This window comes from Balaenoptera musculus, chromosome 6, assembly GCF_009873245.2.
Source record: "Balaenoptera musculus isolate JJ_BM4_2016_0621 chromosome 6, mBalMus1.pri.v3, whole genome shotgun sequence".
NCBI lineage: Eukaryota > Metazoa > Chordata > Mammalia > Artiodactyla > Balaenopteridae > Balaenoptera > Balaenoptera musculus.
Genome location: NC_045790.1, coordinates 11,295,098 through 11,313,270, shown reverse-complemented (window position 1 = coordinate 11,313,270; position 18,173 = coordinate 11,295,098). Strand labels below are relative to the sequence as shown.

Genomic DNA, 18,173 nt, shown 5'->3' with positions numbered 1-18,173 from the left:
TGGTCTCTCTTCCTCTTCTTCTAAGGACACTAATGCCATCATGGGGGCTCCACCCTCATGACCTCATCTAAACCTAATCACCCCCCAAAGGCCCCAGCTCCAAATACCATCACACTGGGGATCAGAGCTTCAACATAAGCATTTGGTGGGGGGGACACACAACATTCAGTTCATGACAGCATTAAATACATAATAGATATGATTTTATTTAATCTTTGCATTCCCCAGAAACATTCATTTCACAGAAAGGGAAACAGATTAAAGGAGACGAACCAACTTGCCCCAAATAACAGCCGCGAGCAGCAGTGAGCAAGGACTCAGGCCGAGGTCCCTGGGCCCTGTGGCCACTCTGAAATGCAGGACAGGAGCCCAGTTCTTGTCTGGCTCCTCCCCACGCCCCTCCCGGTGATGTCAGCTTGGTTCCACTGACCTGCACGGGGGAGCCCCACACCTGGTTCCTGGTGGTGCCCCCTGAAGCATCTTGCCCATGGGGTGTCCTCCTTCTGTCATTCCAGAATCAGACATCTATGCAGAGATTCCCGACGAGACCCTGCGAAGACCAGGAGGTAGATCCCTGACCGCCCCACCCCACCCCTGCACGTCAACCACAGCCAGGGCCCTGGCAAGTGACATTTGGGGACACATGTGACACCAAAGGGGGACTTTCTTTCCTTCCTTTGTCCTCTCCCACGTGTGCCTCAGACAAGGACAAAGCTGAGTGAGGCATCTTTGATTTTGAAAGCGGAGAATATTGTTTATATCCCCACACCATCGAACTTTTGTGTGCCCTGGGGAGGGGGGGCGGAAGGAACCTAAGCCTGTGGATATGGGACCCAGCCTTCAGAGGGAACAACTCTTCCCCTGTCTGAGACAATGAAACCTTCTAGATGCCCTTTCCCAGCCCAGCCCCTGGATCCTGGCTGAGGGGTTGGCGGGGGCTGGGGGGGGGGTCTGGTAACGCCTGGGCAGGAGGGGGCGGAGCCAGGCGTTAGAGCCTGCAGATGCCCAGCTGCCCAGGAATGCAGGTGCTCAGGTTCCCGGGGGTGCAGATACTCGGATTCCCAGGGGTGCCAGCCGGTTTCTGCACTCCAGGACTGTCTTGCTTTCTCCACCTGTGCAGGCCCACAGTATGGCATTGCCCGGGAAGATGTGGTCCTGAATCGTATTCTTGGTGAAGGCTTTTTTGGGGAGGTCTACGAAGGTGTCTACACGAGTCACGTGAGTTCCAGACTCTTCCCTGACACTCCTCCTCTGCTCTTCTGTAGAATGAGAAAGGAGCTCGAATACTGTAGAGTTGGAGGAGGCTGCCGTGGTGTGTGGATCTTCCCCAACTTGGTCTTTGCAGTATTTATGAAATACACAGGGAGTGGTGAAAGCAAGAGTCATTTCCAAGAAAGGCAGCAACAGCAGGGATCCAAAGAGAGGCAGCACCTGCCGGGGGGTGACTGACTCTTGGTGGGAGAGCACAATGGGGAGGCGCCATGTAATGCAGTTGTGAGAAAAGGAAGGGTGGGATCTGAGGCCGCCGGTGGGGCGGGACAAGGTTTGCCTTTGTGGCTGTGCTTCTACCAGGCCTGGGGGGAAAGCCAGAGCAGAGGAAAGGGGCAGCAAAAATGTAAAAACCAATGATAAAGAGAAAGAGACCAGGACGCCATGTCTGACAATGACCTTGCACGTGCCCCAAACAAGCCCGCTGACTTTGGGCAGATCACATGGCCCCTCAGGCTCCATGTCTTCATCTGGACAGCCCAGGGCACGAGGGATCTGATCTCGAAAGTTCTTCCAGTCCTGATCAGGAAGAAGGGGGTGGGGAGGGGAGGAGGGGAAGAGACAGAGGAAGAGCAGGCTTTGTAGAGACCCAGACGCCCAGACATCACCTGTTTCCCTGTGGGAAGACCGTGGGAACGCCGGGGAGGGAAGTGCTGGCCGGGACTGAGGGGCCCTGGACACACGCTCGTTGCAGAAAGGGGAGAAAATCAACGTGGCTGTAAAGACCTGCAAGAAAGACTGCACTCAGGACAGCAAGGAGAAGTTCGTAAGTGAGGCAGGTAGGCGTCCCCGAGGAGGCCCCCAGACCAGGAGCTGGAAAAGGCCCTGAGACTGTGCAGACCCGGAGACAGGGAGGGCCCGGAGCGTGGGCCGGGAGGCCATGGACGGCGCTGGCGCCCACAGGGGAGGAGGGTTGCGCCGGTGTCTCCAGGTTGGACCAGCCAAGCCCGATTCTCACCTTGGACCTCAGAAGGGCTCGGGCCCGTCTCTCTCGCCGCCACTTGCAGTGATCATGCGGAACCTGGAGCACCCCCACATCGTGAAGCTGATCGGCATAATTGAAGAGGAGCCCACCTGGATCATCATGGAACTGTACCCCTATGGGGAGGTGAGCTGGAGGGACCGAGGAGGGCCCTTGCCACGACAGCTGGGCTGCAGGGGAGCAGGGCCTGGGGGCGGGGGACGCGCTCAGAGCCGGGGGCCCTCAGCTGCCTGCTGGAAGAGCCCAGAGGCTGTTTGGAGAGAACGTTGCCAGACAGTCCTGCCAGCCTGGGCGTGGCCTCCCCCTCCCCCCAGCTCCACGCCCCGGCCGGGCAGGACCTCAGGGCGTCTTCCCCTTCGCGCAGCTGGGCCACTACCTGGAGCGAAACAAGAACTGCCTGAAGGTGCTCACTCTTGTCCTGTACTCGCTGCAGATCTGCAAGGCCATGGCCTACCTGGAGAGCATCAACTGTGTCCACAGGTGGGGCTCGGGGGGGAGCCTGGAGAGGTTGGGGATCAAGCAGGACTTTGTAGCCGCACAGAACAGGGGTGCAGGCCTGGCTTTGGTCCTGCCTGTGTGACACTGTGATCACCTTCTCGGAACCTATCTCCTCCTCTGAAGAGTAGAACAGCAATATGTTCCTCCCAGGATGGCTATTGAGAGGAAATCCGAAGTCCGAGGTGCCTGCCTGTAACTCAGTGCTGTCTAGGCCGCCTCCCTGGGGGTCCAGGAAATCAATTCCCTGCTTGCTCCTTGCTTGCTCTCCTCCAGCAGTTCCATTTGGTGGCACCTGGCCAGGCAGGAGAGACTGGGTCCTGGCAGCGCTGGTATGATCTTGGGGTCGGGGCCCTGCCAGCCCAAGTGGCTGGCACTGCCCTGGTCCCTGGCACCTCCAGGCTGCCAAGACCAATCCTCCATCTGGCTATGGAGCTGGCCCCTTCTCCACCCGGCTTTGTCCCCATTCCCTGAAAGGAGGTCCCCACCATGGGGAACATGATCCCCTGGAGGAGACAGACGGGGTGCTCTCAGAGCCCTGGGGTGAGCGGGTGATTTCTTCAATCCAAGCCCATCAACCTCAGATATGTGGCCGTAGGGGTGACACTACACAAAGCTATGTCGGGGGATATGAACATTCATTCATTCATTCACTCACTCATGCAACTAATATTATTGAACTCCTACCGCGGGCCTCCAGCCACTGTCCTAGGCTCCGGGATGAAGTCATAATCAAAACAGACAAAAATCCCTTTCCTTGTGAAGCTCATCTTCTAGCATCTTCTAGAGTGAATAGTCATGGGGCAAAGGTGGTGAGATACTAGATTTGCAGCTTTGTGTGAAGCTGTCGTGCTTTGAAGTCATCTTTTCAATGATAAAGAAAAACGGTAGGGTGTGCAGCCTGTCCGGGAGCAGCAAGAGACGAGCCAGTCTGGGGCTAGAAGTGATGCCGGGAGCGTGAGGTAACTGAGTCCGCGCGGGCTCCCAGGGGGGTGAGAGCTCAGCCCTGGGCTGATGCTTTTCCCCACCGGCCAGCTGCTGGGCACGTTGCACCAGCTCTCTGCCCCGGTCTCCTCCTCTGTCCCGGGGTTCTGAGGGTCTCTGTGTCCCAGCTCGGGTGTGTGTAGTCTTTGGAGGGTCCTGGCTAGCCCCGTGCTCCCTGGAAGTGAGCTGTGAGCGGCTGCTGGCATCACAGAACAAGAAGAGGTCAGTTGTGACCAGGAGAGTGGTTGGGCTTCTTCCCTGAAGAGTCAGCAGGGTGACGGCATCCCCGGCCGAGGGGACAATACAGGCTGCAGGGCGGTGACTGGAGCAAGTCTGGGGAACCGAGACAGGCTTGGAGGCAGAGACGCGGGAGAAGGGGTGATGGGGACCGGGCTCAGCAACGAGATGGAGGGAGACGACCGGCATGTGTGTGGCAGGGGCGGTGGGCCAGCCGAGGCCCCCGCCTGAGCTGGGCTCCGGCCAGACGGCTCGCGGGGCCAGGAAGGACTGACCGACAGAAGCTGCCCGATTCTGCTCCGGAGGCCGGGGCCCTGAGGCTCTCTTCTCCTCTGCTTCTCTGTCCATCTGTCTGTCTGTCTGTCTGTCCCCCTGACGCATTCTGAACCGACTCACCCGTGTCTTTGCCTCTTCCTTCCAGGGACATCGCTGTCCGGAACGTCCTGGTGGCCTCCCCTGAGTGTGTGAAGCTGGGGGACTTTGGCCTTTCCCGGTACATCGAGGATGAGGAGTATTACAAAGGTGAGGTGCAGGTGGTGTTACGGCCTTGTCCCCTGGAGGGGTCGCTGAAGCCAAAATCCCCCCAAAAGGTGACTGTTAGGCAAGCCCAGGCCAACAGTCTCTGGAGAATAGGCTGCACTTCTGGATAAATCTGGATCTCCTTCTCTAATAACTACTGTAAACCCTTTGTCCACCCAAAGCTTCTGTGACGCGTCTCCCCATCAAATGGATGTCCCCCGAGTCCATTAACTTCCGCCGCTTCACGACGGCCAGTGACGTCTGGATGTTTGGTGAGTGGACTTTCTGGAGGGCGTGGAAAAGCATTCGATTCTCACCTCTGTGGCCAGGTTAAGAGGGGGCACAGGAAGCAGGGGTCTGGACCGCCAGGTCCTGTTTTGCTCCAGCCACTGAGAAGTCCCAGAAGTGGGGAGGCCAGTGGTGGGTCGGGGGTGACATGGGCTAAGGGCCAGCCTGGGTTCATCTTCCCAGAAAAGGCTATTGAGATGAGCATGTGCTCCACCAACCAGCCCCGGGACTAAGGTGGGCCACCCTGGAGGGGATCCTCAAAGGCAAAGCTGAGGTTTTCTCCGAGAACGAGGTGCAGGGTGAGGTGAAAGCCAAACCAGGTGACGGCTGGACAGCTGCTTACAGAGCACACAGCCGTGTAGATTCTCCCTCTCAGGTCCCCAAAACCAGCCCAGTAAAATCTCATTATTATTCTTCCCATTTTCCAGATGAGGAAACTGAGGCTCAGGCGAGTCAGGGGCTTGCCCGTGATCACATAGGCAGCAAGCATTGGTGCTAGGCTTTGAACACCAGCTTTCTTTCTTCTTTTTTTTTTAAAATTAATTTCTACTGGAGTATAATTGCTTTACAATGTTGTGTTAGTTTCTGCTGTACAGCAAAGTGAATCAGTTATACATCTACATATATTCACTCTTTTTTAGTTTCCCTTCCCATTTAGGTCACCACAGAGCCCTGAGTAGCGTTCCCTGTGCTATACAGTAGGTTCTCATTAGTTATCTATTTTATACATAGTAGTGTATATACATCCCAACTGACATATATACCAGCTTTCTATTGGAGGTTCCACCCTCTCCTAAGAGGAGGCACTAGTGGTCCCAATGACGTGCCTTTGATGGTCCCCTCCTCATCCCACAGACCCTAACAGCTCCGTGTGGAAGGGGCCGGGGGGGTGGGGGGATTAGTTCGCTTATGGATGCAGCTGATTGGTCCCTTGGTGGACCACCATAGTGAGCAAGATCCCAGGGATGCTATAGGGCGAGCGGGGGAACGCAGGGCGGTTCCCAGCAGGCGCCGAGTGCGGACTGCCCGCTTGTTCCTGGGGAGGGTGGGCCGCCTCTCTAGGCAAGAGTCCCCCCCAGCAGGGGCCCTGAGACCTCTCCTCCCGCCCTCAGCCGTGTGCATGTGGGAAATCCTGAGCTTTGGGAAGCAGCCCTTCTTCTGGCTGGAGAACAAGGATGTCATCGGGGTGCTCGAGAAGGGGGACCGGCTGCCCAAGCCTGACCTCTGCCCACCTGTTCTCTACACCCTCATGACCCGCTGCTGGGACTACGACCCCAGTGAGCGGCCCCGCTTCACTGAGCTCGTGTGCAGCCTCAGGTGAGCAAGGAGGCCGGAGTGGGGTGCAGGCCCAGGGCCCCTGAAGAGCAAGTCTCCTCTTCAGTAGCGCTTACAGGTTTACAGCATCCTTCCTTAAACAAGATGCAGCCGGCGTCCTGGTCCCCTCCGAGGGAGGAGGGAATTCAGGCTCAGCTGGTGACTCAGTGCCCAAGGCATGGTAGGTGGGGCTGGGACTTGCCCCGGGACCGCCCCCCCCCATCCCGCCGCCTGGCCAGCACAGCGCCTTGTGTTCCAGCGGAGTTAGCCCATCCTCCCAGCGGAGGAGGCCTTACAGAGGCTCAGTGCTGTGTCAAAGGCAGGAAGCTGAACCCGAGTTCACTGTCAGATATGAACTCAGAGACGCAGAGCTGGGGTCAGCCGCACCATCTCTGCATCTCTTAACCGCGAGCACAGGGCGTTGCTCCTAGCATGTGCCCAGAGAATATATTTTAGGTTTGAACCCAAAGGCTGCGTCAGACTTTCACTGCAGTGCCTGTGCTCTTTGCTGAGGTTTGGGGTGCATCTTACAGGCACCCAGCCTGGGCACGGGACCTGCTTCCCTGGCAGCACCGCTGTGCCTTTCCTCTGCCTCTGATTGTTCCCCCCAAAACAGCAGGGAAAGGAGTGATTTTTGGCTGTGAAGACAGTGACAAGGCGTCCCCTCTCCCTTCTGAATGAGGCACTGGTGGCCTGAGGGTCTGATCCTTCTCAGCTGCCCAAGAGCCATTACCCCTGGGTGCTGGGAGGTCCTTGGTGAAGGTTGCTGTTGGAGAGCCTTTTAGAGGGTACTCCTGTTTCCTTGGTGGCCCGCCTGCCACCAGTGCCCCCTTGGGTGGTCTGACTTCTTTTGGCATCCTTTAGGGCCAGGGTCAGCAAACTTTTTCTACGAAAGGTCAGACAATAAATATTTGTGGTTTTGCAGGCTATACAGTCTCTGTTGAAACTACTCAACTCTGCCGTAGCTCGGAAGCAGCCGAAGACGATACATGAAATGAATGAGTGTAGCTGGGTTTCAGTGACATGTTATCTGTGGACACTGAAATTGGAATTTCATGTAATTTTGACATGTCCTAAAATATTTTTCTTCTTTTAATTTTTTTCAGTCGTTCAAACATGTGAAAACCATACTTAGTTTAAAGCTACACAAAAATAGGCAGGGGACCGTATTTGGCCTTGTGGGCCTAGTTTGCTGGATCCTACATTAGGGAACCTAGTGTTTAATTAATGTTAAACACTGCAACTTTAAACACTGCTGTCAACATATGGGCATTTTTTTCGGAGAAAGAAAATAGCCCCCAGAAACTGCCTTGTGGGGAGGAGCCCCAGGGGGAGGCTGGGAACCCCAGGTCCAGGCAATGGGAAATACACTGCATTTGTTTGCGGGCAGGGCTCCAACACAGTCTGCAAGACCTCCAGCTTAGAAGGCCTCTCTGTTCCTGACTCTCCCCTCATTGACACTCCTGATTAATTCTAGACTCATCTGTTGGCCCCTTATAAGGGAGATTTGAGAAGCCAAAGGGTTCCGGGAGAAAAGTGTTTGAAAGACGTAACTTGAGGGGGGCAGAAGCTCTGGGGTCACGGGGTCTTCATTCATTCTGGAGGCTTGAGACACATGGGGAGACTCTCTCATATGACCCTGATGACCCCAGGATACCTCCCTCAGGCCCAAGCCTGACGATCCTCCACTGGAGCTAAGAAAGGATTTCATGAGGTCTTCCAATCTTTGGGGGTAGGAAGAACCCTCTTAATGTTGAATTTTGAGAACTCTTCCATGTAACATACACTTTTAGAATCCACTGATTGACAGAATGCAGTAAGCCGTATAATGAATTTTTTATTGCACACAATATAATGCATATACATCTGAAAACACAATACCAAATATTATATATTTAGTAGTACTGTTAAAAATTATTAAAGAAGACAATTTAAGTGATACAGACAAACTTTATTTAACACTCCATGAAGTGGCAGTCTCCGTTCCCAAGGGCCAGAGTGCAAAATGGGGTGGAAGTCAGGACACTTTTATAGGATAAAGAATAAGGAACAAGGAAGAGAAAAATAGAGAATGAATAAAGAACAGGAAGTAAGTATAAAGCCCAGAGCTGGTTTGGCATTGGGGTTGGCCAACTGGATGGTACTTTGTTTCTGGTCAAGCAGAGCATTTAGAGGGACACGAAAGTTATCTGCATTTTGGCTTGCTGATGTGACCCCCTTGGGCAGGAGCAGCTCCCTCTTGGGCTTAGACATTTATTTCAACAGTACATAATACTTGTCTACAGACAGTGCTTGGTACTCATGTGAACATGTGGATTCATGGACCCCCTGTAATTATTCGAGTCCTCTGAGGTCTGTGATTCCCAGGTTGGGAACCACTGGATTGGGTTAAAAAGGCAAGAAGCATGCACTTAGCTAATCTGGGAGGGAATCCACAACCCTTTCCCATTAGCACACACCAGGAATGCACGGGTGGGAGGTTTAATGAAAAATAGGAGATGTAGAGCACGGGCCTCTGTCACGAGGTTGTCTGGGACATCAGAAATCTACACAGGTGATCAGTGCCAATAGGAGGAACAGGAGGGCAAGAGGCGTGGCGACGTGGGCAGGAGACACACTCGCACTGTCCGGTGGGGCTAGGACTCGTTCTCCGAGGACTTTTCCCCGGCCTGGACCCATTCCGTGATCCTCCCAGCCTCGGTGAGGGGGGCCGCAGCGTCCGTGTTGCAGCCTGTCTCCGAGGGGTCTCCCCAGTGCATTCTGCGGAGGACATGGGAATGGGATCCGGACCGTGGTGGAGCACAGAGAGGAGCCCCCAGTAGCATTTTTGACCCTGTTTCTCTCTCCTTATCTGACCTGACTCCCTGGCAGTGACATTTATCAGATGGAGAAGGACGTCACCATAGAGCAGGAGAGGAACGCTCGCTACCGACCTCCCAAAATCTTGGAGCCCATGGCCTTCCAGGAACCCCCACCCAAGGTGAGCCAAGCCCTGGCCTCACTGGCCCCGTGAATCACAGCAGAGCTGGGCCCCTGTGCAGCCCCTCCCAGGCCTGGCTGCCTAACTCCCCTCACAGCGTAGGTAGGATCGCGCCCCTATGGTCCTCTCCGCCCTTCGACCCAACCATCCATCAGCACATCGGCAGATGGAATCTGAGACAGCAAGAGAGCAGGCACCTTGTGGGACGGCTGGAGCAGGGGATCACCCTGGAAATGTTTCCCTCGAGAGACTGGAGCACTTTTCCTTTTGGTGTTTTTACCCTTGAGAGTACATGATGGGGAGCATCCTTGGGCCCCTGAGGTCCGGCCTCCGATGTCCATGGCATCTCTGGGCACAGGAGCCAGTGCCCCGCTGCCCCGCTATTAGGTGGGTGGGTTGCGAGGGACCACGCCTGTAGTAGTCAGCTCGGGGTGCCACACAAAGCACCACAGACTGGGCGGCTTAAATAACAGACAGCGTGGAGGCTGGGAAGTCCAAGACCAAGGTGCTGGCAGGTTCCCGTCTGGTGAGGACTCTCTTCCTGGCTGGCAGATGGCCACCTTCTCGCATGTCCTCACACAGTGAGGAGAGCGAGCTCTGGTGTCTATTATTATCATTACTGTTGTTGTTGTTATTATTAGGACACTAATCCCATCATAGGGGCCCTACCCTTGTTACCTCATCTGACCCTAATTACCTCCCAAAGGCCCCACCTCCAAATACCTTCACACTGGGGGTTAGGACTTCAACATATGAGTGGGGAGGGTGGGGGGGGTGGGGAGACACTCAGTCCATAACAAATCCCTATGGGTGCAGGGCCTTTTTCACTGTCCCCCTTGCCTGCTGTGCCCTGCACCTTCCCTCAGTCAGGCCCAGCTCAGTTTTCGTCCCCTCCGTGAAGCTGCTGTGGGTGCCTGAGCCTTCCATGACCCACCTCTGGATGTCTGTGGCGCTTGAGTGCTAATTTGGCAGGCGCTCCCACATCCATAGAGGCTACACACAGAGATCAGTAACCCCTCCAATTAGCGGTAGCCCCCAGGAGGGCAGGGAGGCTGGCCGCTTTGTACCTTCCCATCACTCAGCAGGAACAGATGCGCAGTTAGTGGACGCAGATGATTTTAGTGATAACTTTGTTCCCCATCTTCTTCATTCTGAATGAGCCCGACCTGTTTCCTACCTGATCTTCCCCTTGGTGAGCTGTGCTCACTCAAGGAGAGAGACAGGGACTGACTCATCTCTGTGTTCTGTCTCCAGCCCAGCCGGCCCAAGTACAGACCCCCTCCACAAACCAACCTTCTGGCACCCAAGCTGCAATTCCAGGTAAACATGTAACCAGAGGGCTGGGGATGTTCAGGGCCATTCCTCATCTCGGTCCTTCCCGGAATTCCATCCTCGTGCCTTAGAGGAGCAGTAGTCACCTGCTCGGGCAATGGAGATGGCCTGCATTGGCTCTTCTTGGGTACCCAGAAAAGAATTAACATACCCTTTATGATGTTTAAACATACCGTTTTGTGATGTTTAAAATAGTGGGGTTTTTTTTAAGGTGTGTATTATATATACATATACCTGTGGGTTAATCATATCTGTCAAATTTGTAACATGATGATGGAATATAACTCTTTTCTGAAGAGTCCTGAAGGAGGAGACGTACTCAGTAGGTCAGTAACACACATGGACCCATGGTATGCACCACGTCACGGGGCGGGCTGTTGGATGGAAGAGAGACCACCGTGTCTGTGCTGACTTCTAGCCAAGAGCCGTGTATGTCGCTCCGCCGTGTCTCCCAAACGGGGCCAATGAAATGCCCACAACTTGTTCTTTATTAGCTCCTGGAGAGCAAGTCCTGTTTCTCCCATGGAGCTCTTGTATCGTTTCTTTGTGCTCGTGTTTGTAGCAGCTAATTGTCCACCTTCTTGCCTTGTCCCTGTGCCTGGTGCTTCTTTGCTTCTCCTGAATAGGTCCCTGAGGGTCTGTGTGCCAGCTCACCCACGCTCACCAGCCCTATGGAGTATCCATCTCCCGTAAACTCTCTGCACACCCCACCTCTCCACCGGCACAATGTCTTCAAGCGCCACAGCATGCGGGTAAGAGGGCTCTGCATGCTGGGTCCCAGCCAGGACCGAAGAGACTGATAGAGGGAGGTACCTGGGAGACCGGGAACCCCACGTCCTCGGGCTCAGGAGGTGCCGTCCATGTACCAGTCAGGCCACTGAGGGGCTCTGTGACTCCCTCTCCTCTGCAAGCACATCAGAGTTAAGGGGCCAAGCCAGGTGCTGCTCTTGAGGACACCAGCTGGACCCAGACCTGCCCCATCCCTACTCTGGTACTGTGGCGAAGGATGTAAAATCTGCCCCCTTCCTTCAGCCCTGGCGATTGTGTGAAAGCTCGCTCATGGGAAGAGGGCAACCAAGCCTGATGGTGCCAGAAAAGTAAAAGATCCTGGAGGTTCCGCCCCGCTCTGCCCTTCCTGTCTGATTGTTGTGGTTGCTCAATCTCTCCTCGGTCAAAGGAGAGGCTTCCTTATGGCTGCCACTCCTGCTGCTTTGTAAAAGTTGCTGCTGTACGAGAAGGAGCTTGGGGGCTAGTGTGGGGCCAAGCCACACCCTCCCCAGTCACCTCTTTATTTTCAGCTGCCAATGAGGCCCTGAGTATTTTGTGGACTAGCTTCTAATTGTCAAGTCTTGTTAAAAAAAAAAAAAAAAAAAAAAAAAAAAGCACCTTTGCCTGTCCACTTGTAACTTGTCCTCACCCATCTTCTCCTTCAATACAAATGGTCCCTGTGGTCAGTTGCCATGAGCACTTGATATATTTTACCAAACGGAGTCTTGATATGTGACATAACAGACCAAAACCCTTCTTATTTTAGCTCTAACTCCATTACCATGCATGATATTTCACACTCAGTATATAAGACTCTAAAAATTGAGGGGAAGCTACATTTCTATTATAATACATTTACAAAATGTAGGAAAGTATGTTGAGATATCCTGTGCCGTTATTCTTAATTTAGTAAAACTTTGAAATGATTAAGATAACTTCAAATTCTAGGCAGTGAGATCTTAGTGGAATCAATATTCCCCTGACCTAGCTCATTTTTCTCTTTTACATTAATGTAACCAATTTATATCTTAGCATATACTTAACGATAATAAAACTGCATTTTTAAGCATGCGCTATCATTTAGGCAGTGTTCAGTTCCGCCACTCTCCTGCCCTTGACTCTTTATTCATAATTAATTGAGTTTTAGTGAGATTGGCTTTAAAATGTGTCCTTTCGGTAAGAAGGTATTTTGTACGTTTGAGGGACGGCACTGCCTTTTTCTAATCCCTGATTCACCATAAGGACTTTATTCAGTTCTGTAAAGACAGACTGTGTGGCAGGAAAAGAAGACCTTTTCTGTCAGGGGTTTAGAGGTACTTGCCATAAGGAAAGTCTGCCTAAAAGAACGTAATGAGCATTTCTTAAAATAAGCAAAAAAAAAAAAAAAAAAGTTAAAAACATAAATTCCATTTTATGGTATACATCAGAAACATCGAGAAAGCCTCTTCCAGGTAGAATGCTGAAAAGGTATAATAGGCTCCCTGCAAAGCATTTGAAAGCATTTAACAAAAATCAGAGATTTTTGTTCCCACAAAAACAATTTTTCTATTGACTAAGTCTATTGCTTGACTCATCTGAGAATCTGTGGGATTCCCTACCAGAGTCAGGATGGCAGCAATCTCCCTCTTGAAGACCTCACAATTGAGGTTTAAAATAATAATAGAATTCAATAAACAGCACCTTTTTTAAGGGACACTTTGCTGGGCTCTGTCCTAGGTTCTGAAGGGAGAACTGCCTTCAGTGAGCTTACCATCAGCCAGAAGGAACAGGGCAGACGCATACGTGCCTGAAATGCAAACCAGAAAGCTGTGAGTGGCACATAGAGGTACAGCGAAAGTGCAGTGAGAGTTCAGAGGGAAAAACAACCCTTTCCAGCTTCTTTTTTGAAGCTGGGCCTAAGTAGATGGGGAAGATTTGGAGGGGAAAACACTGGGATGCAGGGGATGAAGGAGGCAGAAGCATCAGTTGGAGCCAAGATTGAGTGATGGGAAACCATAGGATGAGTGCAGGAGCTGTTTGTCTAGAACAAGGAAGGTGCATGTGGAGGTAGAAATAAGACTGGCAGCATGGGGGGTAGCCAACTTATAAAAGGTGTCAAAGCTTATCAGAGTCTTTTTAAAACACCACAAGGACCTGATTTCTCTTAAAAATGACCAGCAATGTAAGCATTCATTGCCAGATAAGAACACCTGAGGTATACTTCAGACAAGTAAGCCCTGAAGAGGTCCAATTTAAAAAAAAATAAAAAATAAAAAATCATTCGCTCCTTGAGTTTTATGAGACAATTGGAAGACATAAGAACACATCTACCAATACATGTTAAAATATTTGGTAAGGTGGTGATGAGGCCTGGCACATACTAGACATTTGAGCGGTAGGAATCTTCTTTTGGCAATTACAAAACTACATGGTGTCTTCTTGAGTCTGGCAACTCCTTCTGCCGGTATTTACTCTAGTCTTCCTCAGTCCGTACATTTTTCTTATACCTGGAGATTCCTAACTCTATCTTCAGAATGTCTGACACTTAGTTTCTATTTGTCACTATTTGTCAATAGCCTACGGTAGACATGCCATTGTGTTTGCAGGTGTTGGCATTTAACTGAGGATATTTACAGCCTTAAAATCCCCTCATTTGGGGGCATCAGCTGTTGTGAAGTAAATCTTATTTATTTTTATCAATTCTATGATTATGAAATACTCTTATGTTCTGAAATTTGCTTTACTAAAATAAGATCTAACTCAGTAGCTCTCAACTCCAAGGGGACATTTGGTGACATCTGGAGACATTTTTGTTAAACAACTGGGGAGGTGCTGTAGGTGTCTAGAGGGTGGAGTTGCTGTAAGCATCCTACAGGGTACAGGAAATCTTCCCCCCAATAGTGAATTATCTGGCCCCAATGTTAATTGTGCTGAGGTTGAGAAACCCCAGTCTACTATTGGTTACTTGGACCCATGAGAACAGGGACACTGCATATTTAACCATCACTGCCTTCCCAGCACCCAGCTCCATCCCTGCCACATAGTAGCTGCTTAATAAACAGTTATTGAATAGAGTAACGAACAAAGAATATTTCAGCAAGAAAATAAACTTATGAGGAGAAGTATTGTTAGAAACTGAGAGCAGTAATTGTAGCTGAACAAGCCTAGGAGAAACATACCAATGTAACTATTTTCAAACTGTGTGTTATATTCAAGTGTGTTTTAGAGACTTTGGTGGGATAATCTTTTTTAGAGGCTTGGCAGAGACTATGCCTTGCTAAAGTAGACTGAGAATAATTTTTAGCATTTTATGTAAGTGACTTGTATGTAAACTGGCCAGTTCAAAGGAAAGAATCTGAGTGGCTTGCCAACCTGAATGTCATGGAAAGGCCACATGCCCCTGGCAAAGGCTGCCTCAGGATTTATGCAATCAAAAGAATGCCAATAACACTCCTATGTCCAGGAGACCCAAGTAATCTTGTGCAGCAGAAAAAAAGCAAGCCAGTTTAAAGGGACTGAGCAGATATTTATATAAATGAACCCTGGGGAAGATTGAGGGAAGAGAATTAATAGGAAAACATGCAACACCTTCTGTTTAAGAAATAGCAGATAGAACTATGAATAGATCCAAAGCCCCACACATGAGTTAAAACAGAGTTAGATTCATAAAGCTGGGGAGAGGAAGCATATATTGCGTATCTATAGATCCTTATTTCTTTAAATTTTGCTCTTCACTTTATCTCTTAGCTCATGCATCTGTTTTAACCTTTGGTTAAACAACCCAAGCTACTTTCTTAATCAAGAGTCTGTTCTAATGAAGAGGCATGATCGTGGGTGCGCGCTGTGCTTCCGCCTCCTCTCAGCTGCCACCCTACTGTGGACAGCTCTGGGGAAATCACACCACTGCTCCTCAAAGCCTCCAGACCTGCCACCGCGGTCTCAGGTGGCGACAAGCGCCCAAGGCTTCCCAGAGGGCTGGCTTTGCACTTCCAACTGTACTAAGTGACAGCAGCCATGACAAATGCCAACTGAGAAAATACTATTAGGACAGCTATTTGAAAATAAAATGGTAGTGACAGATCATGTGATCGTTTGAAAACAATGCCTGTTAAACTATGTGCGCTTGGGTTCGGCATTTCACTGACACACGGGCGTGTGTTCGCGGCTGACGGACCCACAAATGACTGTCTGCGTAGATGGCTGCAGATTTAAGGACCGCTTTACAAGCAAAAGGCAGCCGGTGAGGCCCAGGCGTGTGGCTCCCACAAGGCTGTTCGGAGGGTTGTCCCTCCTGGGTGTGGGGACTGGACTGACCGTGTCCTCTCCTGTCTCCCCGCTGTCCTCCCAGGAGGAGGACTTCGTCCGACCCAGCAGCCGAGAGGAGGCCCAGCAGCTGTGGGAGGCCGAGAGGGTGAAGATGCGGCAGCTCCTAGCCAAGCAGCAGAGGCAGATGGTGGAGGACTACCAGTGGCTGAGGCAGGAGGAGAGATCCCTGGTGAGCGGCCGCTGCGCCCGGGGGAAGGGGCGCATTTCCCGCGGTGCCGCTGGACCGTTCTAATAACCGCGCTCCCCTGGGAGAGATCACCGCCGTGTCACTTTGTGTCCCCTGTCGCCTCCCCAGCTGGCTAGAGCGAGCGCTCTCCGTGCATCCTCGGGGGCTTTAGTTCTAGAATCCTAAGTCCCCTGCTTTGGTTTCCTCTTCTGCAGGACCCCATGGTTTACATGAATGACACGTCCCCGTTGGTAAGTCACCGGGAGAGGTCTCTGCCTTAGGGGGAAGGCCTGGGAGGGCCTGGCAGTCAGCGGGACCCCGGCTCCAGGCCTGCCCATCTCTCCCTTTCTGCCTGTCACCTCAGGAGCGCGTCTTTCCCCTTCACTCTGGTCTCCACAGGCCCCTTCCCTGAGCTCACACTTGAGCTGCACCCTTAGCGCCGCCTTCCTCGGCCACAGGGCCCCCAGGTCGCTTCCGGTCAGGAGGTCCCCAGGTCCTCCTGCAGCTATGATCTCTAAAGCTCTAAATGGACACCTGGGGGTGGGGAACAGGCCAAGGAGGGACGTGGGTGGTCCCAGAGCCGCATCAGTGACCTGTTCTCTTTCCTTCCTTCCAGACCCCAGAGAAGGAGGTCGGCTACAGTAAGTGTGAGCACCCTTCCTCTTGGCGGGAGTTTCCTCTTCACACCTTGGGAGCAGCCGCCATCCCTGCCCAGGGCAGAGAGCGGCAAAGGGAGCGTGTTTGCAGTTGGAAGAAACGTCTGCCCTGTTTGAGTTCAGAGCGTGCAGAGAAGCGCAGTTTGGGAGTTGATATCCACCATCTCCCACCCTCCACCCCACCCCGATCCCCCTGCCTCTGCCGCCCCTGTTCCCACCTCTCTGGGTGGCTGCATTTATTTGGAGGACTTGGTGATCCTTCCTTTCTCCCACCCACTCCGTTGGAGGCTCTAAAGTAGCTCCACCCATCTCTCCCAGGCGATGCTCCTCCCCAGGCCCCAGGGACAGAAGAGAGAAAGAGGGCGGGGCCCACTGAGCCCACAGGGTCTTTCCTGGAGCCTAAAGACCCTCTGCTGCAGGCTGGCTGGGTGGAGATGGCAGTGAGCCAGGCTCTTCATCACCATGGTGGGGTGGGGGGACTGATGACGATGGTGATGGTGATGGTGACGATGGCAGCGACCAATGACAATGACAAGCACTGGCCCAAGGTGCTGAAAAATGCCAACTCGTTTAATCCCACAGCAGGCCTTCCTATATGACAGGCACAATTTATTACGATGCCCATTTTACAAAGGACATGAAACAGGCACAGGAAGGTCAAGTGACTTACCCACAGTGATTAGCAGAGCTAATGATTAGTGATTAGCAGAGCTCAGATCTGCTCAGATTTGAGCCCAGGCAGTCTGGCTCCTGCAGGGTCCCTTCTGAGCGAACCCTCGCATTTGACAGAAGACAGTTAAGGGCCTGGGACTGTCCGTAAGCTGCCCCAGGTCACCCAGCTCCCTGGTGGCAGAGGTGAGAGTGGACCCAGGTCTTCTGACATCTACTCCAGGCAGCTCCACAGGGCTTGTGTGTGCCTTTGCCCATCAGAGTGGAGAGAAAATAGCATGCTGCTTCTACAAGTTCACTTCCTTGACCCCCCAAATGGTCAAAGCAGACAAGAGGGAAGCCTCACAAATCTACTGCACAGCGGCTGTTGCACCTGGGTGGGGCTTCACGGACGCCTGCTGCCTGCAGAGTGGGCTTCTCCCTCATGACTGTCAAGGTCAGGGTGTCAGGGCCCAGGGTGCAGCAGCCCCGAGGCTGGAACACCCCCTGCCGTCACTCCATCTCTGCGTGACTTTGGCTTTTTCTGTCTTTGAAATGGACAATAGTGCTTGTCCCTGACTACAGAGGACCAGGGAGGCCAGAGGTTATTTTCCCCGTCATCGTCCTGGGATTCGGGTTTCATTTCCCCGGGTCTCCTGGTAGTAGTGGAGAGGGGCTTTGCTGGGTTATCAGCAGGTACGAAGGGAGGGGTCGGGGTGCTGAGAACACCCTGCGCTCACTGTGCCCCCTCCCCCCTTGCAGCGGAGTTCACGGGCCCCCCAGAGAAGCCACCGAGGCTGGGCGCACAGGTACGTGCTGGGTCTGCTGAAGCTGGCCTTGTCTAAGGCCACACAGCTAATTCATAAAAAAGCAAAGGGAAGACCAGTGCCCTGTCTCCCGTGCCCCCTCCCTGACCTGGAGGAAAGCTCACTGGTCCAGCCCGAGGAGCAGGAGGTGTGGCCCGCCTCCCTTTGTCGAGCTGTGCTTTGGCTCCCGGCACCCACGTGGTTCTGGGGCCGATGCTGGTTGCTTCACTCTGGAACAGCGGTTCTCAGCCTTGGTTACCCATTAGAATCCTCTGACAAGCTTTGAAACCGCGTGGCCCCCAGGCCCAGGTGATGGTTCAGCTGGTCTGGTGTGAGGCCGGCCACCAGTATTTTTTTAAGACTCCCAGGCAGACTCTAATGTGAGAACCACTGCCCTGGAGGCAGAAGGGAGGGAGGCACCCCC

General features: G+C 52.7%; 1 protein-coding gene across 9 annotated transcripts in view; it reads left to right on the top strand.

The window, feature by feature from the left end:
- The window catches only part of PTK2B (protein tyrosine kinase 2 beta), a 130,388-nt gene that overhangs the window by 108,822 nt on the left and 3,393 nt on the right, over positions 1-18,173 (top strand). For 5 of the 9 annotated variants that reach the window (XM_036855480.1, XM_036855481.1, XM_036855484.1 and 2 more), the window contains exons 14-28: positions 516-566; positions 1,121-1,218; positions 1,964-2,048; positions 2,277-2,377; positions 2,616-2,731; positions 4,389-4,489; positions 4,669-4,758; positions 5,887-6,091; positions 8,960-9,068; positions 10,323-10,388; positions 11,027-11,152; positions 15,496-15,642; positions 15,855-15,890; positions 16,256-16,286; positions 17,706-17,752. In XM_036855480.1, the coding sequence (XP_036711375.1) occupies positions 516-566; positions 1,121-1,218; positions 1,964-2,048; positions 2,277-2,377; positions 2,616-2,731; positions 4,389-4,489; positions 4,669-4,758; positions 5,887-6,091; positions 8,960-9,068; positions 10,323-10,388; positions 11,027-11,152; positions 15,496-15,642; positions 15,855-15,890; positions 16,256-16,286; positions 17,706-17,752 (1,409 nt within the window). The remainder of the gene's footprint in view (positions 1-515; positions 567-1,120; positions 1,219-1,963; positions 2,049-2,276; positions 2,378-2,615; positions 2,732-4,388; positions 4,490-4,668; positions 4,759-5,886; positions 6,092-8,959; positions 9,069-10,322; positions 10,389-11,026; positions 11,153-15,495; positions 15,643-15,854; positions 15,891-16,255; positions 16,287-17,705; positions 17,753-18,173) is intronic. The other 4 variants (XM_036855485.1, XM_036855483.1, XM_036855487.1 and 1 more) reach the window with 3 other exon arrangements.